The following is a 27,621-nucleotide window of genomic DNA, read 5'->3' on the forward strand; positions in this document are numbered from 1 at the left end:
GTAATTTTGTAGTTGTGTAGTTGTGGTAATGGCTGAAAACACCATTTCCATATCTGCATTGCCCCCCCCCAACTTAAAGACTCACCAGGTGGAATTTCACCTCAAGCAGAATTTTACGGTCCCACCGAAGCCAGTGGACTTTTCAACGGCTCGCTGCATTTGGGAGCCCCACCCCCACCGTGTGAGGCCATCAAATTCCACTCATGAACTTTGCATTGAATCAGACATTACGGGCTGGATTCTCCGTTTTTGGAACTAAGTCCCCACACCATCGGGAACATTTTGGTTTTTACGCCAGGAAAACTGGCGTCAAAAGGCCACCGATTCCCCGTCTTGCTCGGGGGCTAGCAGGCAGCTGTCGTCATAAAGCTCACAGCTCTAGCAGCCGATACGGCCCCCCTCACTTCCGGGTCAGAGGCCGCGCATGCGCACACCGGCGGCCTCCAGCAGCCATGCCGTGCTCCATAGCGGACTCAGCCCCCGGACCTGGAACGGTAAAATAGTGCCCCGCATCAGCTGCTCGTGTGCCCCGGACCACCTGCACACATTGCCTCCAGCCGAATGAAGCCCCCTGCCCGCCGATTGGCCCTCCCCAGACTGTGGCGGCCCTGGACGGAGTCCACAGCCACCATGCGAGGATCACGGATGGTGGGACCATGAGAGGTCCACACTGTCGGGAATTCGGCCGGTTGGGAACAGTGCATCGTGGGGCGGACCTCAGGCAATGGCTCCAGTACTCGTACTCCATGAGTACGCCGATTTGCGGGGGGTGGAGAATTGAAGAACTGGCGCCGCCCCACCATTTCATGTGCCAAAACAGATTCTCCGCCCCGTCGCAGTCCAGTGCAGCAAAACACAGTGGAAGCTATTGGTATTTATTGTCCGTTACAGGAGTTTCACCGACTGCCTTAAAGTGTGGAATCTGCTGCATTAACTCAGAGGACAATAGAATGACTGAGTCACGCAGAGAATGTTACTCAGTGTACAGAAATAGCCTGGGGTAGAGAGAACTGGCAGGGTTCAGCATGTAGAGCCTTCATCAGGGGCTTTATGAGAAGCACTAAACTGTGAAATACAGTCAAAGCTCGCTGCATCATCAGAAACATCCAACACAACGCAATATATATATATGCCTCACCTTATCCAGGAGGAAGTTGCTATGTGTGCCTTACATTCTCAAAGGAATGATCCAGGAAGTCCTAATCTTGTTCAATTAGCTGGAAGCAAAGTGAATTACTCAGTGATGGGTGTTGCTGACAGCAACCAAGCAGACAAGAGTGCAAGGTTTTTATGCTCAGGTTTTAAAACAAGACGACCTGGCTACAACAGGCAGCTTATCGGAGAGAGAAAATAATGGTCAACCAGACTCTAGCCAAGCTGCTTCCAGATGGCATGCCGGTTCCTGGGGGTCACCATCACCAACAGTCTGTCCTGGTCCACTCACGTTGATGCAAGTCAAGAAAACCCAAAAACACCTATATTCCCTACAGAAACTAAAGAAATTCAGCCTGTCTGCATCGACTCTTACAAACTTTGACAGATGTGCCACAGAGAGCATCCTATCCGGCTGCATCACAGCCTAGTATGGCAACTGCTCAGTCCGAGATCGTAAGAAACTGCAGAATGTGGTAAACCAGCCCAGCGCATCGCACAAGCTTGCTACCCCCACATTGATTCTGAACACACCTCTCGCTGCCTCAACAAGGCAGACACCATTGTCAGCAACCATTCTCACCCAGGAATTGCCTTCTTCCGGACCCTTCCATCAGGCAGAAGGTACAGAAGTCAGAAGATCCTCACATCCAGACATAGGAACAGCTTCTTCCCCACAGCTACAAGACTCCTCGACCTGCCCCCTCGGACTGATCTGTTCCCTGTAAGAACACTTTTCACGATGCCCTATGTTGTTCTTGCTCATGTATTTGCTTTGTTTGGCTCCTTGTTCCGCACTGTAACCAATGACTGTTGATGTACCATTTGTCGATGCACTCTGTTAATTATTCTTTTTATCTACTGTGTACATACTATGCACGTTCCCTCGGCCGCAGAAAAATACTTTTCACTATGATTCGGTACATGTGACAATAAATCAAATCAGTTAATGGTATGAGGCAACAAACAAAAGGCAGGTCATAGTTGCAGGGATAATACATTTATCAGTTTTGGCTGCATATCACAGAGCGCTAACTGGGCGGTTTCGTTCATATTGTCCTGGGCAGTTCACACAAGAAAGACACTAGACTAACTCATGGCACCAATGCATAAACAAATTAAGCGCCTTCATTTATTTATTCATTCACAGGATGTCGGTGTGACTGGCTAGGCCAGCATTTATTTCCCATCATTAAGTACTCTTGAGAAAGTGGTGGTGCCTTCCCAAATTGCTGCAGTCCATGTGCTTAGGAACACACGGATCCGTAACTTCCGGCTAATGGCGGGAGGCCATGGGCCGCCGATTCTAAAAGGGAACAATGCGCATTTACCTGTGCTCGGATATCGCAACGGACCTTCCTCTTCTAGATGCAGCTTTGGGCCTCCAGCACGTAGATCTGTGCAAGCTCCAGTGTGGCGCAGGAGGAGTGCAGCCCGGTTCATCTTATGACAGGGTCAATTTAGGGACGGTCATTGAGGGCAGGCATTTAAACAGCAGATTTAGATTGAACACAAGGCAATATCCTTAACAAGGGTTTTAAAAGGAAGGTATGTAGAAGTTATGTAGTTTTTATTATTTAGAAATTCTTTTAAAAGAGCATTACTGTTGTTATTGGTTTCAAGTAAACATAGGTTTGGTTATTTGTTTTAAATCTGTGAAACTCTTTAAATTTGCACTATATTATTATATAGCTTTACATGTGGCATGCTTAAAAGTGTTTAATTTAGAGTATGGTCATAAAGTTTTAGAAGTGGCCCAGGACTTTGTCCTTGTAGCATCTAATTTTTTAAAATTTCTGTTTATAGAATCACTGCAGTGCAGAAGATAGCTATTCGGCCCATTGCTCCCCTCCAAAAGAGCACCATACCTAGGCCCACATCCCCACTCTATCCCGGTAACCCAACCAAACTTTTGGTCACTTGGCCAATCCAATTAACCTGCACAGCATTGGACAATGGGAGGAAAAAAAACACCTAGAGGAAATGGCGGGGGTGCGGTGGCACAGTGGTTAACACTGATGCCTCACAGCGCCAGGGACCTGGGTTCAATTCCCGCCCTGGGTGACTGTGGAATTTACATGTTCTCCTTTTGTCTGCATGGGTTCCCTCAGTGTGCCAGTTTCCTCCCACAGCCCAAGGATGTGTAGGTTAGGTGGGATCAGCCTTGCTAAATTGCCCCTTAGTGTCCAAAGTTTGAGTGGGGTTTCAGTGATAGGGCAGGGGGCCTGGGCACAGATTCAATGGGCCAAATGGTCTCCTACTGCACTGTAGGAATTCTACGGTTCTATTCTGTGGTTCCAGGAAACCCATACAGACATGGGGAGAAACACCAGTGTCACCCAAGGTCCAAATTGAATACAGGTCCCTGGTATTGAAGCAACAGTGCTAACCAATGTGTCACTGTTATTATGTTTCTGCCTTGTTTATTTCAATTATCGTACCCTTATAACAATCTTTGAGACTATCCCTCTTGCATACAGTGATGTGCCCCTGACCGGTGTTATCATGGACCGGAGCTTCCAGGGACAAATGAATCATGGGCACTTCCCTGGTTGTTTGCATTTACAGTGAGGATCCTCATATGTGCATCACACCCAATCAGATTTAAAGAATGGAACCCTTCCTGTTGATGAATAAAAGTGTCATTTATTAGTGTCTTGAATGCAATATTTGATCCATCGACAGCCCCGATTACCTTTGGTAAACCAGCAATCCTCTAGAATTCAATAGACCTTTCCTTCATCTTCATAGGGGATGTGACAAAAATAATAAATTCTGTAACCTTGTGATAAGTTGCATTCATTAACTGGTGAATGCAGGTCCCAGCATCATTCGGTGAAATGTTACATATGTCACTAATACAAAAAAATCAGCGATGTTGTGAGTTTTATTTCCACTCTTAGGGCAGTGCGGCAGTTAGAGCTAAGCTTTAGGACTTCCTTCAACATTTCACAAAGTTGTCCCATTGCTTCCTTGTTGGAGCACAATCTCCTGGCACACATCTCCTCTGGCACCATCACATATGATGTTCTTTGTCTGTACACTCTTAGGGGTTGGTAATTGATTTGCTTCCTCACCAGGTAGAAATGATTGCTTACTCTTCCCTCATAGATTTCATATAATTTACAGTACAGGAGGCCATTCGGCCCATCGAGTCTGGACCGGCTCCTGGAAAGAGCACCCTACCCAAGCCCATACCTCCACCCGATCCCTATAACCCAGTAACCCCACCTAACACTAAGGGCAATTTGGACCCCGAGGGCAATTTAGCCTGGCCAATTCACCTAGCCTGCTCATCTTTTGACTGTGGGAGGAAACCGGAGCACCCGGAGGAAACCCACGCACACACGGGGAGAATGTGCAGACTCCACACAGACAGTGACCCAAGCCGGGATTCGAACCTGGGACCCTGGAGCTGTGAAGCATTTGGGCTAACCACTATGCTACCATGCTGCCCTATGCACACATCAACACCTCCAAAGAAGTTCAAGGACTTCGGCAAAGCAATGAGTGTGATAGCTAGCATAGGTAAGGCATGACTACATATTCTGAATCTGCACTGGATCCTGCAATAGATGTCAGAGAAATTATTGACATTAGCGGAGAGTAGACTTGTATACATCAACTAAGGCATTAAATTTTGTTCAAACATTTGAACACTGAGGCCTGTATGGATGGATATTACATCAGGCAGACTTGTAAATAACTCAGCTTAAAATAAATTGCAGAATCCAAATAACTCTAGCTCTGAATCAGCTAGGAGGACAGGCGTGCTAACATCAGTGTCCTTGAAGGAGCAAGTAGCACCAGTATAGAGATCATGATCATCCAAATCCTGGCCTTAATCTGTCTAAACCTTCTTGAAGCCTCTTTGCGTCCTCCTCAGAAATCTCATATGCTTAGGACGTCAGAGTCCAGACTGCCAAAGTAAATATTCTTCACCCCGCACAAGAGGAAGACAAAGGAAGCTCTTCAAAGATACCTTGAAGGTTTACCTCAAGAAATGGAATACAGACATCAATGCCAGGTAGATCTTTGCTCAGAAAGGACCTACTTGGAGGAACCCAAAGGGGCACAATTTTTCGAGAACACCCGACAGCAAGAGGCGGCCTGGAAAAGGAGTCGGAGAAAGAAATACCCGGGACCGAGAGTCCAAGGACCGATCCCACCTTTTGGAAACTCCTGCCAAGTGAGTGATTGAAGATGCGGCTCTAGGATCGGGCGCATCAGCCATGCAAGGACCCACAGAACCCATGACCAGTAATGCGAAGTATCTTAGGTGGACAATCGGACCCGTTAGCGAGTGATCACCACATCCTATCCATTATGGCTCCTTTAATGGCATTAACTTCCTCATGACAAACCAAATTTAAAAATAACTCATTTTATACAGTAAAGTAGCTTTTTAATGGAATTAACAGCTTATGAGCATACAAATTTTAGAAGAAATAAATATATATCTTCCTTTCACTTTATTTGCATTTTAAATATATTTATAAACGTTAAACACTATAAAACATTAACCTACCACAAAAATGTCTCCTGCCTCTACTCGATTATCCCAGACTGAGAAATAAAAGTTCAATTAAAAAAAAGGGTAAAAAACCTACCTAACCTCGGGCAAGAACAAAGTTAGCAAGGTCCCTGGATTGTTAGTGAACAGGTCCAGTGCAGCGCAGGAGTTCCAGCTGTCAAAAAAGCTGGCCAGGTGTTTGAATGCAGTACACATCCAGCGCGCGTGCCTATCTGCTCGCACCTCTGGGTCACCGCACATGTGCGGTGGATGATCCAGCGACTTCAGTTGGGGATTATCCAGGAAGTTACAGATTGTGATGGGTAACTTGGCAGGGAACTTGCAGGTGGTGGTGTTCCTGCACATTTCCTGGGCAAATACGAGTTGTGAGGAGGATGCAAAGAGGCTTCAAGAAGGTTTAGACAGATTAAGTCCAGGATTTGACTCTCCTGTTCTCGTTGCGTGGATTTGGCAGTGAGATAGGAAAATATTATGAGAAGGCCGTAGTCACACTTCACATTGATGTAAATGCAGGAGACAATCACTTCTCCCATCCCCCCAGCCCCATCAGTGGCAGGTCACATTTGTCGTTGAACATAGAGAACCTCATTGCAATACATTAACATATTATGTGGCCCAGACACCAGAACCAAAGCCCGACATCAAATAATGTTTCCAAAGCAGTGTGAGGTCAGTGTGGCGTGATGTATGACTGGTTTCAGACTGGCCCTTGTTAGTTGGGTCTGAGTGCAGATAAAGCAGGAGAAAGATTTAAAGTTGGGGAGCAATAGAATGTCAGAATAGGTGGAATAAATTATTTTCACCAACAGAATATAGAACGAAATAGAAGAAAAATGACCAGATGATTGCTGGATGCTTATGTTTAATAAGATTAGAAGCCAGCTTCACACAATTGAGGTGAGGAAGGATTGGAGCACAGCTTGTCTGTGCGAAACAGTCCATCACTGACTGCTAAGAACCCTGCTGATGTTATCTGTCTCAGAACCCGCAAGGATAACTTGAAACTCTGGTTCTTAGTGGTCTGTTTTTGTTTGGAATAATGTGAGTAACCATGCACGACCCAGTGAGGAACTCATCCAGTCGGTGTGTAAGCAATTGATAAAGAATATTTATTCAAGAAAAAAAGGTCAGGCAAACCGGTGGCACAGTGGTTAGCACTGCTGCCTCACGGCATCGAGGACCCAGTTTCAATCCTGGCCCAGGGTAACCATCCGTATGGAGTTTGCACATTCTCCCCGTGTCTGCGTGGGTCTCACTCCCACAACCCAGAAATAGGTAGTAAAGATTTCTACAAATACATAAAACTTAAAAAGAGTGGCTAAGGTAAATATTGGTCCTTTAGAGAGGATGAGAAGGGTGATTTAATCATGGGAGATGAGGAAATGGCTGAGGAACATAACAGGTTTTTCCGGTCAGCGGAAGACACAAATTAAGTGGTTATTGGATAGGCACATGGAGCACACCAGAATGACAGGGAGTGGGACAGCTTGATCTTGGTTTTGGACAAGGCTCGGCACAACATCGAGGGCCGAAGGGCCTGTTCTGTGCTGTACTGTTCTATGTTGTTAACATGCCAGTGACTGATGGAAATGAGGCTATGACAAGTGCGGACCTTGAGATGGTTTTTTATCACTAAGGAGGTAGTGACGGGCAAGCTAATGGGACTAAAGGTAGACAAGTATCCTGCCCCTGATGGAATGCATCCCCGGGTACTAAAAGAGGTGGCTAGGGAAATTGGAAACGCACTCGTGATAATTTATCAAAATTCACTAGACTTTGGGGTGGTCCCAGCAGATTGGAAATTAGCAAATGTGACACCACTGTTTACAAAAAGGAGATCGGCAGAAAGTGGGTAATTATAGGCCAGTTAGCTTAACTTCGGTAGTAGGGAAGATGTTGGAATCTATCATCAAGGAAGAAGTAGCGAGGCATCTGGATGGAAATTGTCCCATTGGACAGATGCAGCATGGGTTCATAAAGGGCAGGTCGTGCCTAACTAATTTAGTGGAATGAGGACATTACTAGTGAGGTAGACAACAGGAAACCAATGGATGTGGTATATCTGGATTTTCAGAAAGCTTTTGTCAAGGCGTCACACAAAAGGTTGCTGCATAAGATAATGATGCATGGTGTTAAGGGTAAAGTAGTAGCCTGGATAGAGGATTGGTTAATTAATGGAAAGCAAAGAATGGGGATTAATGAGTGTTTCTCTGGTTGGCAATCAGTAGCTAGTGGTGTCCCTCAGAGATCAGTGTTGGGTCCGCAATTGTTCATAATTTACATAGCTGATTTGGAGTTGGGGACCAAGTGCAATGTGTCCACATTTGTAGATGTCACAAAGGCGAGTGGTAAAGCAAAAACTGTGGAGGATACTGGAAATCTGCAGAGAGATTTGGATAGTTTAAATGAATGGACTAGGATCTGGCAGATGGAATACAATGTTGACAAATGTGAGGTTATCCATTTTGGTAGGAATAACAGCAAACGGGATTATTATTTAAATGATAAAATATTAAAACATGCTGCTGTGCAGAGAGACCTGCATGAATCGCGAAAAGTTAATTTACAGGTGCAACAGGTGATTAAGAAGGCGATAGAGTTTTGTCCTTCACTGCTAGAAGGATGGAGTTTAAGACTAGGGAGGTTATGTTGAAACTTTATAGTGGAGTTAGTGAGGCCACACCCGTGTTCAGTTTTGGTCTCCTTACCTGAGAAAGGACGTGCTGGCGCTGGAGGGTGTGCAGAGGAGATTCACTAGGTTAATCCCAGAGCTGAAGGGGTTGGATGAAGAGAGGTGGGACTGTACTCGTTGGAATTTAAAAGGATGAGGGGGGATCTTATAGAAACATATAAAATTATGAAGGGAATAGATAGGATAAATGCAGGTGAAAGCAGAAAGAGGGAGCATAGTCTCAAAATAAGGGGAAGTAGATTTAGAACTGAGCTCAGGAGGAACTTCTTCACCCAAAGGGTTGTGAACCTCTAGAATTCCCTGCTCAATGAAGCAGTTGAGGCTCCTTCATTAAATGTTTTTAAGATAGAGATAGATAGTTTTTTGAAGAATAAAGGGTTATGTGTTTGGGTGGGAAAGTGGAGCTGAGTCCACAGAAGATCAGCCATGATCTCATTGAATGGCGGAGCAGGCTCGAAGGGCCAGATGGCTTACTCCTGCTCCTTGTTTTTATGTCCTTATGTGCAGGGTAGGTGGATTGACCACGATAAATTGCCCCTTTATAGGAAATCTTTTTAAAAATGTATCTATTTTCTTGTTCCCAGAATATACCCACATTTCCTAAATTTAAGACACCCCTTTTCCTAACCATCCAATTTTATTAACTCAGGTTAAATCTAGTCAATGGTTGCCACACAATATTGCTCAGGTAAACACATCTGGGAAAACACCTCTTCCTGGTTCAGGAAAAATACAAAATTGCATCTATTAGGAGGAAAATATCTGCTATCTGTGGCTAATGTTAAATGGAACTCACTTGTTGGATGGAGAACTAGCCTCTCTCCCCAATGAGAGTGCTGGCAGTTATTGTTTTGTCTCTTGATATTCCACTCTGTGGAGTCTGCTGCCTTTCTCTCTCAACCTCCTTGCTTTTAGAACGTTTGCATGGCCCCATTGAACTCTGGTAAACAATCTTTCTGACAAGGTCACCTCTGTCAAACTCCTGCTATTCTTTATAATGGAAAATCGCATCTCATTATTCATCTAGATGCCTGTTAGTCTTGTTACTTCTGTTATTTTATTTTTCATCTCAAATTCACTGATGATCTCGTTAACATCTCATATTCCCAACATGCTTTTTCAAAATGAACTGACCCAATTTGAAAGAGGCTTACATTTCTCAAATAATTTCGTAGCTGTTCTCCATTAGATTTGAGAGCATAGGTTAACAAAATTATACCCTAGAGAATTTTCACCCAATGTCCCCATACTCATGATAAAGCATCTGCAATGACTCTCTCTCCCAGCCAGATCAATGATTTTTAAATGAAATGGTTGCAACAAATGGTTCCATCAGAATAACCTGATGTTTCGACTCCTGCTAATATTACTAGGCAAATCACATCTCATTATTTATCTAGATGCCTGCTAGTCTTGTCACTTGTTATTTTATTTTTCATCTCAAATTCACTGACACTCCCATTAATGTCCCACATTCCGAACATTCTTGTAAAAAATGAAACGTGCCAATTTGAAAGAGGCTATCATTTCTCAAATAATCTACCAAATTCGCTTTTTGCCCTATTCATGATGAGATTGGCTCCTTTCATGTGGTCAAATATTTTTTTTAATAGTGCAGATGTTCTTCCCAATTGTGACTGAACACCACTAAATGATCAATGTATACTGCAGCGAGTCAGCCCTTGAATAGCTTTATTTGTGAGTCACTGAACAGTTGCAGGTGCGTTCTTCATCCCGAATGCCATAACTTGGATAACATCCATTAGGCGCCACAAATGCAGAGATCTCCTTTACCCTTGTGGTCCTTGCCAATCGGCCTTTAGCAAGTCTATCTTCATGATGAATTTCAACTGTTCAACTCTTTCTTTTTAAACACGATATCAACAGAGTACACAGTCCATCAAAACGTAGTCAACAGTTTCTGCAGGTTTCCCCCTTCTAATCCCTCCCCTCCCCCCTACCCCTCTCCATGACAAACAACTCCTCAAATAAGGTAATGTACAGCCTCTACTATACCTGAAAATCTTCTTCTGACCCTCTTAACTCAAACTTGATCTTCTCCAGCCAGAGAAACTCCTCAAATAAGGTAAGGTAAGACAAGCCCCCCTGCCAAGCCGCCACCTCCTGTGGCATATCTGACCTCTAATTCAACAGTATCCTTCACCAATTGGGCAATAGAAGGCGAAGGTCACACATTGGCCCCCTTCCCCTCCAGCAGCTCCAACCCCAAAGGTCGCCACCATAGGTTGTGGTCTGACCTCCACCCCTATTATCTTGGATAACGTCCCAAAAGCTCTCCAGCTTCTCGCAGCCCCGGAACATGTGAGCATAATTCGCATGCCCCTACCCGCACTTCTCACACTCATCGGTCACCCGCTGGAAGACCTCACTCATCCACACCCGAGTCATGTGGCAGCACGGTAGCATTGTGGATTTCACAATGGCTTCACAGCTCCAGGGTCCCAGGTTCGATTCCGGCTTGGGTCACTGTTTGTGCGGAGTCTGCACATCCTCCCCGTGTGTGCGTGGGTTTCCTCCGGGTGCTCCGGTTTCCTCCCACAGTCCAAAGATGTGCAGGTTAGGTGGATTGGCCATGATAAATTGCCCTTAGTGTCCAAAATTGCCCTTAGTGTTGGGTGGGGTTACTGGGATAGGGTGGAGGTGTTGAACTTAGGTAGGGTGCTCTCCAAGAGCCGGTGCAGACTCGATGGGCTGAATGTAAATTCTATGATCTATGTGCACCACATTGACGGAATGAAGCTCATCCTCGTGCAGGAGGAAGTTGAGTTCACCCGCCGTTTCAGCTCACACCAGAGTCCCCTACCTACTTCCCTCCCCAACTCCTCCGACTATTTATGCTTTATTCTCACCAGCTGTAGCTAGCCCTGCTCCCCTAACCACCCATATATATCCCCAATCCTGCCCTCCCCCAGGTCATCAGGGAGCAGCAGTTGCTCCAACAACGTGTACTCCAGTAACGGAGGGACCATCTGCCACTCCTTTCAGGCAAAGCCCCGCACCTGCACCTAAACTCACTGCCCCTCGTCAGCTCAAACCTCTCCCACAGATCATCCAGCCCCAGAAACGTCCTGCCCGAAAACATATCCCGAACCCGCTCCAGCCTCCCCTCCCTCCACTTCTCATATGCCCCTTCGAGCCCCGCCCCTATGGTTTCCATTAGTGGCATCAACAAAGACATTTTATCCAACTTAAAATGGCTCCTCCTAAACTGGTTCCATATCCTGATAGCCAAGCACCACCGGACTCCATGTATACTTCCCCGGGGCAAATGGCAACAGGGCCGTCACCAGGGCCTCAAGCTCGAACCCCTGCAGGACTACCTCCTCCAACCTGATGCACTCCACCCCCTCCCCCTCGCCAACCACCAGCACCTCTTTCTTCATGTTCGCAGCCCCGTAATAATACATTAGGTTCAGGAGCACCAATTCCCCTTCCTGTCTCTGCTTCTGTAGCAGAGCCCTCTTAAGCTCAGTACCTTCCTCACCCATATAAACTCTGACATCAGTGCCTCCACCCTCTGGAAGAAGACCTTGTATAAAAAGATTGGGAGGGTCTAAAAGACAAACGGGAACTTTGCAGAACATTCATCTTTACCACCTGTCAACGTCAAGCACAAAGTGTCCAACTTAACCTCTTCCATTAATAGGTTGCCCATTCACGCGTTGCTTGAAAATGTCCGACTCTTTTGATGCAATCTTCTAAATGTGAAATAGGTAATAAATCCCTCTTGGTGACAGTATTCATTCTTCTGTAGTCCACACAAAATCTTGCTTAAACACTTGGTTTCGGCATCAGCACTATAGGCGACCTCCAACCATTAGAACTCAATTCAATGTCACTTTTCATATACAGTGCAGAAGGTGGCCATTTGGCCCATCGAGTCTACACTGGCTCCTGCTCCGATAGAGCCCTCCCACGGCCCAACCCCCATCCCATGCCCAAACAACCTTTGGACACTAAGGGGCAATTTAGCATGGTCAATCCATGTAACCTGCCCATATGTGCTGTGGGAGAAAACCCACATCGATACAGGTCGAATGTGCAAACTCCACACAGCCACCAGAGGTCAGAATCGAACCCAGGTCCCCTGGAGCTGTGAGGCAGCAATACTGACCACTGTACCACCATGCTGCCCTCTAAACATATACTCAATTCCCTTCTGTACTGGTGATGTATGTTCCTTTATTGGAATTGTGTCTCCCACATCTACAACAGACATTGCGGCCTTTGTTCTATCTAGTTTTACCCCATAAACACATTTATAGGACTGTAGTAACTCCTCATTCCAGCACCCATCCAGAAGATAACTTCCAGCAAGTTAAATGTTTCAGGACTGTTCGTAATCCAAATGCATTTTAGGGAAGTTACTATCCAAATTTAATCCTTTTTCTCCCTATTTCATTATCATAGAGATCTCATGCTTGTCCTCATCTCCTCTATTCTAATACTTCTTAAGCATGTCAATATGACACACATATTGTGCGATTTACATCTATTTGATATGCATAACCAGATAATTTACCTCACTCCACTTTCTTTTGATGTTCACTAAATCCAGCTGACAGTGGTTTGTCTGACATGGGTAATAACATAGGCACTCTCTCCCCTTTGAAAAAACCGAGAGTCTGCGCTTTTTTTTAATCAGCCATTGCTTTCATTTCCTGCTGTGCTCACTTTCAATGCTTCCTTGCCACCTCACACACCCCATTCAGTCTTTCTCTGAAATTCCAGATGTAGTCTTTTCTTTTGGGATTAATTTCTGTGACTCTCAACTTTGTACAGTAGCGACGATGTGGAGTTCCGGCGCTGGACTGGATTGGGCATAGTAAGAAGTCTCACAATATCAGTCCAACAGGTTTATTTTAAATCACAAGGTTTCAGAGCACTGCTCCCTCATCAGTGTTCTGAAAGCTTGTGATTTCAAATCAATCTATTGGACTTTAACCTGGCGTTGAGAGACTTCTTACTTAACTTAAAATTTAAAAGGACTAAATCTGGTAGACTCATTCAGTGCATCCCTAATTGGGAATAATAAAAATGGAATCCCTATGCCCCAATATAAGGGTAATCTTGGCTGCATACACTGCATGGTTTTTAAAGTGATGGAACCTCTAATTCTGCCAAGGACTCTGGATGACATGCCGATGATTTATACTGTTTTATCTCCAGGCCAGTCATTTTTTTAAAATAAATTTAGCGTACCCAATTCATTTTTTCCAATTAAGGGGCAATTTAGCGTGGCCAATCCGCCTAGCCTGCACATCTTTGGTTGTGGGGGCGAAACCCCTGCAGAACCTGGGACCTCGGCGCCGTGAGGCAGCAGTGCTAACCACTGCGCCGCCGTGCTGCCCATCTCCAGGCTAATCATGACCTCTTCAAATAATCTGGACATTAAATCTAACCCTTGATCGGACTGTATCTCCTTTTTGTAAAGTGTCAATTCCTCTACCACTTGCCTGGCAGTAATGATATGACTGCAGGAAACCTAGTAGATATAATCAAGATAGTTAACAGGTATAGATTTCTCCCTTGTGTTCTCAGTGATGGTCTGACACCTCAATGAGAACTCTTCAAAAGCTGGGAACAGGGATCAATGGTGCTGGGTTTATGTTAGCTTGTGGTTTCCGATTACTTGACAAATTCAACAGAAATTACCTATATCGTTATGTGGTGCAGGCCAGTGAAACTTTGTTTTTATAATGATAATCTTTATTGTCACAAGTAGGCTTAAATTAACACTACAATTAAGTTGCTGTGAAAAGCCCCTTGTCGCCACATTCCGTCGCCTGTTTGGGTGCACAGAGGGAGAATTCAGAATGTCCAAATTACCTAGCATCATGTCTTTCGGGACTTGTGGGAGGAAACCGGAGCAGCCAGAGGAAACCCACGCAGACACGGGGAGAATGTGCTTGGATCTTTACTCAGGTTTTCCTTATTAAGACCATAAGACATAGGAGTGGAAGTAAGGCCATTCGGCCCATCGAGTCCACTCCGCCATTCAATCATGGCTGATGGGCATTTCAACTCCACCTACCAGCATTCTCCCCGTAGCCCTTAATTCCTCGCGACATCAAGAATTTATCTATCTCTGCCTTGAAGCCATTTAGCGTCCCGGCCTCCACTGCACTCTGCGGCAATGAATTCCACAGGCCCACCACTCTCTGGCTGAAGAAATGTCTCCGCATTTCTGTTCTGAATTTACCCCCTCTAATTCTAAGGCTGTGCCCACGGGTCCTCGTCTCCTCGCCTAACGGAAACAGTTTCTTTGCGTCCACCCTTTCTAAGCCATGTATTATCTTGTAAGTTTCTATTAGATCTCCCCTTAACCTTCTAAACTCCAATGAATACAATCCCAGGATCCTCAGCCGTTCATTATATGTTAGACCCGCCATTCCAGGGATCATCCGTGTGAATCTCCGCTGGACACGCTCCAGTGCCAGTATGTCCTTCTTGAGATGTGGGGCCCAAAACTGGACACAGTACTCCAAATGGGGCCTAACCAGAGCCTTATAAAGGCTCAGTAGCACATCGCTGCTTTTATATTCCAACCCTCTTGAGATAAATGACAACATTGCATTCGCTTTCTTAATCACGGATTCCACCTGCATGTTTACCTTTAGGGAATCCTCGACTAGCACTCCCAGATCCCTTTGTACTTTGGCTTTATGAATTTTCTCACTGTTTAGAAAGTAGTCTATGCTTGGATTCTTTTTTCCAAAGTGCAAGACCTCACATTTTCTCACGTTGAATTGCATCAGCCATTTCCTGCACCACTCTCCCAAACTGTCCTTCTGCAGCCTTCCCACTTCCTCAGCACTACCTGCCTGACCACCTAACTTCGTATCATCGGCAAACTTCGCTAGAATGCCCCCAGTCCCTTCATCCAGATCATTAATATATATGGTGAATAGCTGCGGCCCCAACACTGAACCCTGTGGGACACCGCTGGTCACCGGCTGCCATTCCGAAAAAGAACCTTTTATCCCAACTCTCTGCCTTCTGTCAGACAGCCAATCCTCAACCCATGCCAGTAGCTCACCTCGAACACCATGGGCCCTCACCTTACTCAGCAGCCTCCTGTGTGGCACCTTATCAAAGGCCTTTTGGAAATCCAGATAGACCACATCCACTGGGTTTCTCTGGTCTAACCTACTTGTCACCTCCTCAAAGAATTCTAACAGGTTCGTCAGGCACGACCTCCCCTTACTAAATCCATGTTGACTTGTTCTAATCTGACCCTGCTCTTCCAAGAATTTAGAAATCTCATCCTTAACGATCGATTCTAGAATTATACCAACAACCGAGGTTAGGCTAATTGGCCTATAATTTTCCATCTTTTGGCTTGATCCTTTCTTGAACAAGGGGGTAACAACAGCGATCTTCCAATTGTCCGGGACTTTCGCTGACTCCAGTGATTTTTTAAAGATCTCAACCAACGCTTCCGCTATTTCTTCAGCCACCTCCCTCAGAACTCTAGGATGTAGCCCATCGGGGCCAGGAGATTTGTCAATTTTAAGACCTTTTAGCTTTTTTAGCACCATCTCTTTTGTAATGGCAACCATACTCAACTCAGCCCCCTGACCCTTTATAATTTTTGGGATATAACTCATGTCTTCCACTGTGAAGACAGACGCAAAGTACTTATTAAGTTCTCCAGCCATTTCCTCGTCTCCCATCACTAGCCTTCCAGAATCAGTTTGAATTGGCCCAAATGTCTACTTTGGCCTGTCGTTTGTTTCTTATGTATTGAAAGAAACTTTTACTATCATTTCTTATATTACTGGCTAGCCTGCCTTCATATTTGATCCTCTCCTTCCTTATTTGTCTCTTTGTTAACATATTGTGACTATTGTGACATATCTACCAGTGGAATTTCATGAGGGATCTTTAGAATTTCTTTCCTATACTCAAGGGGTAATACAATTTGCTCTCTGCACTAACCTGCAGCGGACATAATTTTCTCAATAGTATTTGGTCGTGGAGTACGCTGTCAGAGATTGGTTTTAATTTGGAATCACCCTGTTGGAATTCTATCAGTGTCTTTGAATTCAACACGTTTGCCTTTTTCTTTGCAAGTTTCCTCTTCATTCAGCTTGGTAGTAAGGATTTTATCAGATAACCTGATCTCACTTGTCTCATCTGGGGCTCGATGCCTCCCGCTCGTCTTACCTTACAAATCTGTGATTCCATCAGAGCACATCAGGAACAAACCTGGGAGGTCTCTTTGCAGTTTCTGTGTCTGGGCTCTCTATCAGCTGTTCAACCACAGTAGGCATCACTGCTATCAGATCCAGCTACAAGACCACAAGATGCAGGAGCAAAACTAGGCCATTTGGCCCATCGAGTCTGCTCCGCCATTCCGTGAAATCATGGCTGATTTGATAGTCCTCAACTCCGCTTTTCTGCCTTATCGGCATAACCTAGATTCCCTTGTTGATCAAAAATCTTGTCTATCTCAGCCCTGAACATACTTAATGACCCAGCATCTACAACTCTGTTGTAAAGAATTCCCCAGATTTATTATCCTCAGAAGAAATTCCTCTTTATCTCAATCTTAAATGGGCAACTCCTTCCTCTGAGATTATGCCCTCTGATCCTAAACACACTCACAAGAGGAAACATCCTCTCAGCAACTACTCTGTCAAGCTTCCTAAGAATCTTGTATGTCTCAATAACATCACCTCATTATTTTACTCCAATGAGTACAGGCCCAACTCAACCTCTTCATAAATCCCTCGATACCTGGGATCAACCGAGTGAGCCTTCTCTGGACTGCCTCCAATGCCAGTATATCTTTCCTTGGATAAGGGGACCCAAAATGGTTCAGGATAATCTAGGTCGAGCCTATAGTTTTAGCAGGATTTCCCTATTTTTATACTCCATTCCTTTTGAAAAAAAGGCCAACCTTCCATTTGCCTCCCCAATGACCCGCTGGTCTCAAAAACCTATCTATATTTTCAAAAATTAATTCATGGACTGTACCAGGATTTATCGCCCATCCCTAATTGCTGTCAAGGGGTGGGGAGGGGGGAGTTAATTAATTGCTGTGAGTCTGGAGTCGCATGTAGGCCAGACCAGGTAAGGACAGCAGATTTCCTTCCTTGAAGGACATTAGTGAACCAGATGGGTTTTTACAACCATCGACAATGGTTTCACGGTCATCATTAGACTTTTAACTCCAGATTTTTTCTGAATTCATATTTCCCCATCAAATTTCATGCCGAGGTGGGATTCGAACCTAGGTCCCCAGAGCATTACCCTGGGTTTCTGGTTTACAAGTCCTGTGACAATGACTATGCCACCGCCTCCCCATATCTTGAAACACTGGTTCTTAGCGGTGTATTTTTGTTTGGAATGTGAGGAACCAGTCCAGTTGTTGCGCAAATATTATTGAAGTTAAAGAAAACAAACACACATGTTACAAGTATATCTGCTCTTGTTCCCAAAATATACCAACGTTCCCAGAACTCTTTTCCCACCCTCTTTTTCCAAGCAACATCTAATTTTAGTAACTCTATCGATAATTTCACTTAATAATAATATCAATAATAATCTTTTATTATCACAAGTATGAAGTTACTGTGAAAAGCCCCTAGTCACCACATTCTGGCACCTGTTCGGGTAAGCTGGTACGGGAATTGAACTCGCGCTGCTGGCCTTGTTCTGCATCACAAACCAGCTGTGTAGCCCACTGAGCTAAACCAGCCCCAGGTGACCAAGTCTGGGAAAACTTCTCTTCCTGGCTGAACGAAGGTGCAAAATAGCATCTTTTTGAGGAGAACATCTGCAATATGTCGTGGCTTTAGCTAGGAAAGGCCACTGTGACTCAGATCGTAGATGAAACAGACTGCTGGATGGCAAACTAGCCTCTCCCCAATGGGGGTTCGAGCAGTTACATTGCTTCGTCTCTTTGATATTCCCCTCTGTGGATTCTGCTGGCTTCCTCCTTGCCTTCAGGAGTTACCATATGTATAGCCCCACTGAGCTCTGGTGAACAATGTTTCTGATATAGCCATTCACACCTCTTCTAGTCACCTGCTTTATGCCTTACTGACTCCATTAATCACATTTGAGTTTGATGTTTATTGTCATTATTAGATGTTTTTGGCTAACGCAGTATCTCTTTAAGGGGTACCCCTTTTACTTCTGTCCCTCAGTTCGATTGATTTAGTTTAATCGGATTCATACAAAATAATTCTTGTCACCTGCTACCATTGTTACTGGGCCATTTTATTATTCCTTTAGATGCCTGCTAGTTTTGTTAAATTCATTGTCAATCTCGTTCACTCACACAGCCCCGTCAGTCAGCCACCCCTCAGGATTCTATATAATTAAATCACCTCCAAATCTTCTAAACTTGTGGAAACAAGCCTAACCTGTCCATAAAACAACACACCCATTCTATATTGGTCTGATAACCCTTCCCTGAACTGCTTCCAGCACTTGTACTTCCTTTCTGAAATAAGGTGATTAATACTGTACACAATCCTCGAAATATGGCCTCACCAGCACCCTGTATAATTGAAGTATAACCTCCCTGCTTTTGTATTCCATTTCCCTCACAGTAACAGCTAGTATTCTATTAACTTTCCTACTTATACCTGCGTACTAGCCTTTAGTTATTCATTGTATCACCTTCACCTGAACATTTACATACATTTTAACTGCGATCGACGTAGATGCATTGGTAAGAACATCATTAGCATTGAGATAAAAGCAAATTACTGCGGATGCTGGAATCTGGAATCAAAGAGAAAATGCTAGAAAATCTCAGCAGGTCTGGCAGCATCTGTAGGGAGAGAAAATAGCTCACGTTTCGAGTCCAGATGACCTAAAGCTTTGACAAAGGGTCATCTGGACTTGAAACATTAGCTCTTTTCTCTCCCTACAGATGCTGCCAGACCTGCTGAGATTTTCCAGCATTTTCTCTTTGATTAACATGGAGATGTTCCTCATGGGTATGCCAGATAGCCTAGTTTCCAAAGAGTAATAATAATCTGCTAAAATCGAGCTGTATTTAATCTGTCCTGGCCCTTTAAAACCAATGCTCAAATTCAGAGTGAAAATGATTGGAATGGGAAAGTCCATTTAATTGTGGCTCTTTGTAAACACCTCAGGTGACTTAGCAGTTAATTAGTAACAGTTTATAACAGTGGCCAAGCTCTTGTTCTCCATTTCAAAGTGAAACATTCTAAAGGCTGTTTGACATTGGATCACCTGCAAAATTATTTTATATTCCTTACAGCTGTCCTGTGATATTGTTCGCAGTAACTTGCAGTTTGCATATAACAGAATGCATCATGGTCGTATATAGGCAGCACGGTAGCATGGTGGTTAGCATAAATGCTTCACAGCGCCAGGGTCCCAGGTTCGATTCCCGGCTGGGTCACTGTCTGTGCGGAGTCTGCACGTCCTTAGTGTCCTAAAAAATAAGGTTAATGGGGGGGGGTTGTTGGGTTACGGGTATAGGGTGGATACGTGGGTTTGAGTAGGGTGATCATTGCTCGGCACAACATCAAGGGCCGAAGGGCCTGTTCTGTGCTGTACTGTTCTATGTTCTATTTGTTATTGGTCCAAAAAAAAAAAAAATAATATCATAGATCATAGAATTTACAGTGCAGAAGGAGGCCATTCGGCCCATCGAGTCTGCACCAGCTCCTGGAAAGAGCACCCTACCCAAGGTTAACACCTCCACCCTATCCCCATAACCCAGTAACCCCACCCAGCACTAAGGACAATTTTGGACACCAAGGGCAATTTATCATGGCCAATCCACCTAACCTGCACATCTTTGGACTGTGGGAGGAAACCGGAGCACCCGGAGGAAACCCACGCACACACGGGGAGGATGTGCAGACTCCGCACAGACAGTGACCCAAGCCGGAATCAAACCTGGGACCCAAGAGCTGTGAAGCGAGTGTGCTATCCACAATGCTACCGTGCTACCCCTGAATATGAAACTGATAAGATTATATGTAGAAATTATATTCAAATTGAAATATGATTCATTTGTATACTTTGTTGGAAAACAGAAAGTGAATTAGTAACATTAATTAAAGAATTGATGTTAATTATAGTGTTAGTTTAAAAAGAACACGTCATTGCATATGTCTCAGTGGAAACGTTTCACTGAAGACTTGTCTGCACTCTGGTGGCACGATTTCAAAGAGGTTGGTTAGTATGATAAGCCAAGGCTGCTAACCAACAATCTTTTTGCTTTACATAAATATACGAATGAACAGGCAATTTTCCGACATTCCTTGGTTATGACAGTAGGTTAAAATATGTCACCTTTCTTATCTGTGTAGGCTGGTCTTTGAAGTCATGCCAATTCAGACTGTTGACATTTCGGTTATTTGCTGCTGTGGCCTGCCAGATTACTCTCTCTCTCTCGAGCTGACGTTAAACTTGCCCACCTAATGGTGGGGTCGATTGGCTGCCTCGTCATAAACTGGAAAAACTGAAATCACAGAATGGCAAAGGTGCAGAAGGAAGTCATTTGGCCCATTGTCTGTGCACCAGCTCTCTAAACAAGCATTATAGCTCAGTGCCATTCCCCTGCATATCAGAATAAACAAAGTGGAGAATGTGGATAAGGTGGAGAAAATTGACTTTTTAAAAAAAAAAATCGAGCATGGAGGAGAACTAAAATAAATAGGTGCCTAGCACTTGCTTCATAGCGCCAGGGTCCCAGGTTCGATTCCCGACTTGGGCCACTGTATGGAGTCTGCACATTCTCCCTGTGTCTGCGTGGGTTTCCTCCGGGTGCTCCGGTTCCCTCCCACAAGACCTGAAAGCCGTGCTGTTAGATAATTTGGACATTGAATTCTCGCTCCGTGTACCCGAACAGGCGCCAGAATGTGGCTACTAGGGGGCTTTTCACAGTAACTTAATTGCCGTGTTAATGTAAGCCTACTTCTGTAAATAAAGATTATTATAATAAAGTATGAGCGCAGAAGATTTTCACTTGTGCCAATTGAATTTAATTATATTATTCCTCCACTCAGATGACATCAGGAAACAGTGTTCTCACAATGGCATGAAATGTTTGTGGGAGTACATATCAACTTTACCAATTAAAAGTCCGAAACCACTACAAGACCAGAGCCAGACAGGTGGCTCAGGGTCAAGAAAAAACATTGCACAAAACCTTGAGGAAGTAACTCCTTCAGAACCGAATTCAGTGTTACAGGAAGTTTCGAAACTCCAACCCAGGAATATCCCTGGTGGAGAAAGATAGGTTAGCACCCTAAATGGCTAATAAAAAAGACCAATTCATTCGGAGGGAGGGAGATGGATCACGTTAGTGACTAATTGTTGACAGAAGCAATGGTGTTCGATACCAGAGGAAACCACACTTTAGTCAGCGATTGTGAGACGAGTGAATATAGCGCCTGCTGAATAGAGGCGGATCTGGTCCTTTGCTCCTGTCTATTACAGCACTTCCATGCACAGTAGCAGATTTTAAGAAAATAATCTCGCGTTGTTTAATAGTAGATCACGGAAAATTCTCCATTCACGGCGAATGAAGTGCAGAGTGCCTCTGTTACTCTGTCGGACGCTTCCAACCCACCGACATTATGCAAGTGGCAGGGAAAACAGTGCAAAGAATAAAGTACTGCAAATATAAAGTTTCACCTCATGAACTATGGAGCTTCAAGGTGCGATCCCCATTCATTTTCAAATACCTTCGAGAGAAGGTGTTGGTTGCAATGAAAAGGGCGGCTCACAGAATGAAACAGGTTTTTGCATAATCTTTGGCCCCGCGTCAGGAACACTGGTTGACACACATACACCTTGACATCCAGCTGCATGTTGGAACTGGTTTCCACGCCCTGTGCTCCAGTGCCGTTCCCCTACTTACGTAGCTGCTAAACTTTTCAGTTTGGAATCGGCCAGAGAGAACATTAAACGCAGCAAGGTTGGACTGGGATGTTTCAACAGCTTTGAAGAGAGATTCACGTAAACTGAGATCCAGACTACCATTTCGCGCCCCGGCTCCTTAAACTGCCGCACAAAGTAAGTTGAAACTTCAGCTAACTTCGCTCTTTTAAGCCTTTCTTCACCTGTTAGTTCTGAGTCACAGACGACCAGCCGACGACCTGTCAAATAAATGGCAATTAACCTTCTCTCATCTATTTAATTTGCAAAAAAAAAATGCTGTTTTTTCAAAAACGAAAGTAGTGTGATCATCGATGCGCCAATACAAATAGTCCCAGGCCACTTCTGAAGACAGGACATAAATCTAATCAAACTTAACTCTGGTCTGTGCGGGGCATGGATTGTGGGTGTGGAACAAGACATTTCGGCACTGGTTCTACATTCAGGCATTATTATCGATAATTGCTTGAAAAAGGTCATTTGGTTAACAATGATGTTTAGTATAATGAGAGCCTAACCTACGCAGTGCTCCTGTGGCCCAGTTTTAAAAAAAAATCTTTTATGGGACGTGGGTGACACTGGCTGGGTCAGAATTTGTTGTCCATCCCGAACTTCCCTTAAACTGTGCAGCCTGTCAGGATATTTCACAGGGCAGTGAATAAAAAAAGTTTGCAAGAGCTTTTTAAAAATATGTATATAAAAGGTAAGAGAGAGGCAAGAATGGATAGATATTGGACCCCTGGAAAATTGGGCTAGAGAAGTAGTAATAGGGAACAAAGAAATCGCAGAGGAACTGGATAGTTACTTTGAACCAGTCTTCAAGGTGGGAGACATCAGTGGGAAACCAGAATTTCAAGAGAGTCAGGGGGCAGAGAGGTGAGTGCAGTGGCCATCACTAAGGAGATGGTGCAAGGAACGTTGGAACTCAGAGCAGAAGTAGGCAGTTCAATCCAGCGCCGGCCCTAGGGTTGCTGGCGCCCCGGGCAAGCTGAACTTCAGCGCCCTTCGGGGGCGGGGCTGAGGGGGCAGGGCTGAGGCGGGGCGGGGGGGCGGGGCTGGGGTGGGGCCGAGGCGGGGGGGGTGCGGAGGCCAGAGGGGGGGGGGGGCGGCGGAGGGGGCCGCCCTGGGGGAGGGCGGCCACCGCGCATGCGCTGGTTGGCACCGGCCCAACTGCGCATGCGCGGGACCCGAGTCTCTGGCGCCCCCTAGCACATGGCGCCCCGGGCGACTGCCCGAGTTGCCGGTACCTTGGGCCGGCCCTGGTTCAATCCTTCGAGCCTGCTCTGCCATTCAATCAGATCATGGCTGATCTTTTCCTGGTCTCAAATTCACCTCCCTACCTGTTGTCCATATCGCTTTAACCTGTTTTTAAAATCAGAAATATATCTATCTCCTTCTTAAAATCAGTTAACAACTCAGATTCCACCGCACTATGGGGCAGAGAGTTCCACAAATTCACCACCCTCTGTGAGAAGTATTTCCTCATCATCTCAGTTCTAAATCTCAACCTATATCTGTGACCTCTCATTCTAGGTTGCCTTAAAGGGGAAACATTTGGTGTATGTTTCTTTATCAATCCCTTTTAGTATTTGATATATCTCGATCGGATCCCTTCTCATCCTTCTAAACTCTCGTGAGAATAAGCCCAAACTATTTAATCTCTCCTCATACATCGGCCTCATTCAGAAGCTGAGAGATCTGAAGGAGGATAAATCATCTGGACCGGATGGACTACACCCCAGGATTCTAAAGGAGATAGCTGAGGAGATTGTGGAGGCAGTGGTGGTGATCTTTCAGGGATCACTGCAGTCAGGGAGAGTCCCAGAGGACTGGAACATTGCTAATGTAACGCCCCTGCTCAAGAAGGAAGGGAGGCAGAAGATGCAAAATTATAGGCTGGTTAGCCTGACTTCGGTCGTTGGTAAGATTTTAGGGTCAGCCACGTTTGTTGTAAAAACAGAAAATGCTGGATAAACTCAGCAGCACTGGCAGTGCCTGAGGAGAGAGAAACAGAGTCAACATTTCATGTCCATATGACCCTACTGGGTATGAAAGGATTATGGGCTGGATTCTACTCAACCCCGCGCTGAAACCGTGTTTGGCGCGGGGAGCGGAGAATTAACTTTTATGCTGAAATTAGGCCTGGCACCGGTCCGGCAATCCTCCGCTCCCGACCAGCCGAGTTCCCGACGGCGTGGTTCTAACCACCTATTGCCGTTCTGGAACCTCGCTTGTCCGCGGTTGCCCTGGTGGGGGCGGCAAGATCGGGCACCGGGGGGCGGGGGGCCTTATGGGCGGCCAGGGGACAGATCGGTCCGGTCGGATCTTCAGGCGTGCAGCCGATTGGGGGAACCTACATTTCGAACCTGCCTCTGTGGTTTGAGTCCGCCATGGCGCTCGGCGTGCCCGCTGGAGGCCGCCACTGCGCGCATGCGCGGACTCCAGACAGAAGTGTGGGAGCTTGTATCCGCAGCTAAAGCTGCGTGATAAGTCCCTCCCAAGTCCCTGCTCGCCCCCTGCAGGTGAGTGAATCGACGGTTCTTTTTTATTGGAAACTCGGGAGTGAAACGCCGGCGTCCTTACGCTGGCGTGGGTACATAGCACCGTTTTGGGAGAATCCAGCCCTACACGTCAGTTGGTCCTTAATAACTGAAAATAATCAGCAAATTCAGGCCACATCTGTGGAAAGAAATAGAGTTAACGCTTTAGGCCATCCATTCTGATGCAAGGTCATCTTGACCTGAAACATTAACTCTCTGTTCCTGTCCACTGATGCTGCCTGACCTGCTGAGTATTTTCAGCAATCTTTGTTTTGATTTTAGATTTTTAGCATCGACGGTATTTTGATTTTGTATCGGTGGTCCGTAAGAGCAGTCACTTTGTACTAGTTATCTGTAAAGCAAGAAGAAAATAACATTTTTAAAGGATTTCCAGTATAAGGAGATTCCACTGTAATTTGCTTTTTTCCCCCACTGTATTTGATCTGGTTTATATTCCTTGCAGTTCAGAATCATAATACTTTGTTTTCTTTCCTGTGTAGGCACAAACCTGAGCCCTGGATAACGTTAAATATTGGATTTTGTCAGCATGAACTTATCTTCCCATATCTCTTCACTGGGAGAAGAATATAAAACTGTTGACTATGTTGAGCCTCATTATAAGGAATGGTACCGGGTAGCTATTGATACGTTGGCAGATGAAGGTATTCCTGCCTACGAAAGCTTTCTCGCAAAGGAAGGACTGAGTGAATTTCTGGCTGAGGAGGAGCTTTATTTCATCAAGGACAACACTAGGAAATTGCCTCCATCAATCACGGCCTACACTCTGGATGAAGATAATGAAGGCTCATCCTCTGGCACCTACTGGCCTGTTCAATCGGACACAGATGCTCCAGATTTAGAGTTGGGGTGGCCTTATGTTGTACGAGGCTTGGAGACACAAACCAAAATTGATCTTTGCTTTCATCCGCCTCGAGAAAACTCACCGACAATCAAGGAGATAGTCAGGAAACTAATAAAGAATGGACGGCAGGTATTACAATAGTTTAATTGTGAAATAATTGTTGCACCCAAATTTAAGCTTCTTGGAGGTGAGGACTGATTGCTCTGACCATGTTAGTGGCCAGATTAGGACGAGGCTTTGGCTGAAAGCAGTACAGGTTCATATGGATGGGTTGTATCATTTGGTCTCGGCAGAGCCAGTTTCAAAATAATATAGAGTTTTGATAGAATGAATAAGGAGAAACTGTTTCCACTGGTCACTAACTGAGGGGACAGCCGGACAAAAGGAAATTGTTTTTTACAAAGTGAGTTGTTGTGATATGGAATGTGCTGCCTGAAAGAATGGTGGAAGCAGATTCAATCGTAACTTCCCAAAGGGACTAGGAAATGTTATTTACTTGACAAGGACGAATTTTCAGGACTGTGGGATAAATGGGGGTAGAGCTCTTTCAAAGAGCTGTGACAGGCACAATGGGACTGAACCGCCTTTTTCTGTGCTCTATCATTCTAACTATGGTTCTGTCAATGATCAGTCTGAATGACGTCTGAAGCTTAGACCTAGATTTGTGATTTTTTTTGTATGAAACAAAAATACGCAGTTGTAAGGATTTGTGTCGTTATGCAATCGGTTCAAGGAATTCCATGCGCAAAATGTTGAAGGGTCAATGTTAACTTCCCAGCAGAAGCTGGCATAAGCAGACGGCAATCTTGTCTTTATCCGGAAGTCAGGCTCCATCTGAATTGAGCTGTTTTGGTGGAAAATAACACCTGGCCAGTTGGGGGAAATGCAACGTGGGCATCTTCTAGGCTACCCCCACTACTAAGAAGCTGCCAGTTTTAAGGGAAGTACAAGACACAGGGGATGGGGTGGGGGATGGACAGTGCGATGGGAGAGGATATTTTTGCGAGGGCCTTGGTTGTTTCCAAATGGAGAACGCCTTGTGGGGCATGGAGGAACAGTCCTCCCCCTGCAGTCCCGCTGAAGAAGATTTTATTGAACTGGCTTCCTGACTGGACAAGCAGGGTATGTGCCCCACTCAGGACCAGTTAAAATTCTATCAGGGTCCTATCATGAGACCCACTGATTTTCAGTTACTGTTGATGTTATTGTTGGGGTCTACAGGCACCTCAACTGCCCACCAAATAATGTGCTGGATCAGGACTTGATGCAAAACAGATACTAGCAAGAGAACATCTGGCATTTATTCCTCTCCTGATTTTTGACTTCAATGGAACAGAATATAGCCACCCTATTTTAACCACTCCCCTTTGCCACCAACTAGGGAGAGTTAAAATCACATTACTAGTTATGAGGCACAACTGAAAGGATTCTTTTCTATTAGTCTTAAATAAATTACTCTATTTAGATCTTAATATCCTTCTCCGTTTGGAGTGCGGAGAGTGGGTGCATAACATGACAATCAGAACAATTTCCTCTGCTCAAAACTTTTATGTCCTTTGGGAGCAGGTCTTGAAAGGAAAAAGTAACATATCAAGATGTGTGACTAGGCGAGGTGAAGAAAGGAGCTACAACTCCATCCCCTTCACAATTCCTTTCTCAGGTACTGGGGACTCTGGCTGGATTCCTTTGCCTGCACATACCCATTATGGGGGAGAAGGTGGCATAATGGTATTCCCCTGGAGTGGTAACCACAGGCCCAGGCTACTAGGGACATGGGTTCAAATCCCATCATGGAAACTGGTGGGGTTTAAATTCAATTAAGTAAAAGTCTGGAGTTGATCACTAGTCTCAGTGATAATAAATTATCATCAATTGTTGTGAAACATAGAAAATATGAGCAAGTGTAGACCATTTGGTCCTTCAAGTCTGCTCTGCCATT

General features: G+C 45.0%; 1 protein-coding gene across 1 annotated transcript in view; it reads left to right on the forward strand.

Moving 5' to 3' along the window:
• Positions 1-22,261: 22,261 nt before the first annotated feature.
• The window catches only part of fam83b (family with sequence similarity 83 member B), a 56,253-nt gene continuing 50,893 nt past the window's right edge, over positions 22,262-27,621 (forward strand). The window contains 2 exon segments of the mRNA XM_038800459.1: positions 22,262-22,418; positions 25,321-25,811. Coding sequence (XP_038656387.1) covers positions 25,368-25,811 — 444 coding nt within the window. The 5' untranslated portion in view covers positions 22,262-22,418; positions 25,321-25,367.

The sequence above is a fragment of the Scyliorhinus canicula genome, chromosome 6, assembly GCF_902713615.1.
Source record: "Scyliorhinus canicula chromosome 6, sScyCan1.1, whole genome shotgun sequence".
In the NCBI taxonomy this organism is placed as follows: Eukaryota; Metazoa; Chordata; class Chondrichthyes; order Carcharhiniformes; family Scyliorhinidae; genus Scyliorhinus; species Scyliorhinus canicula.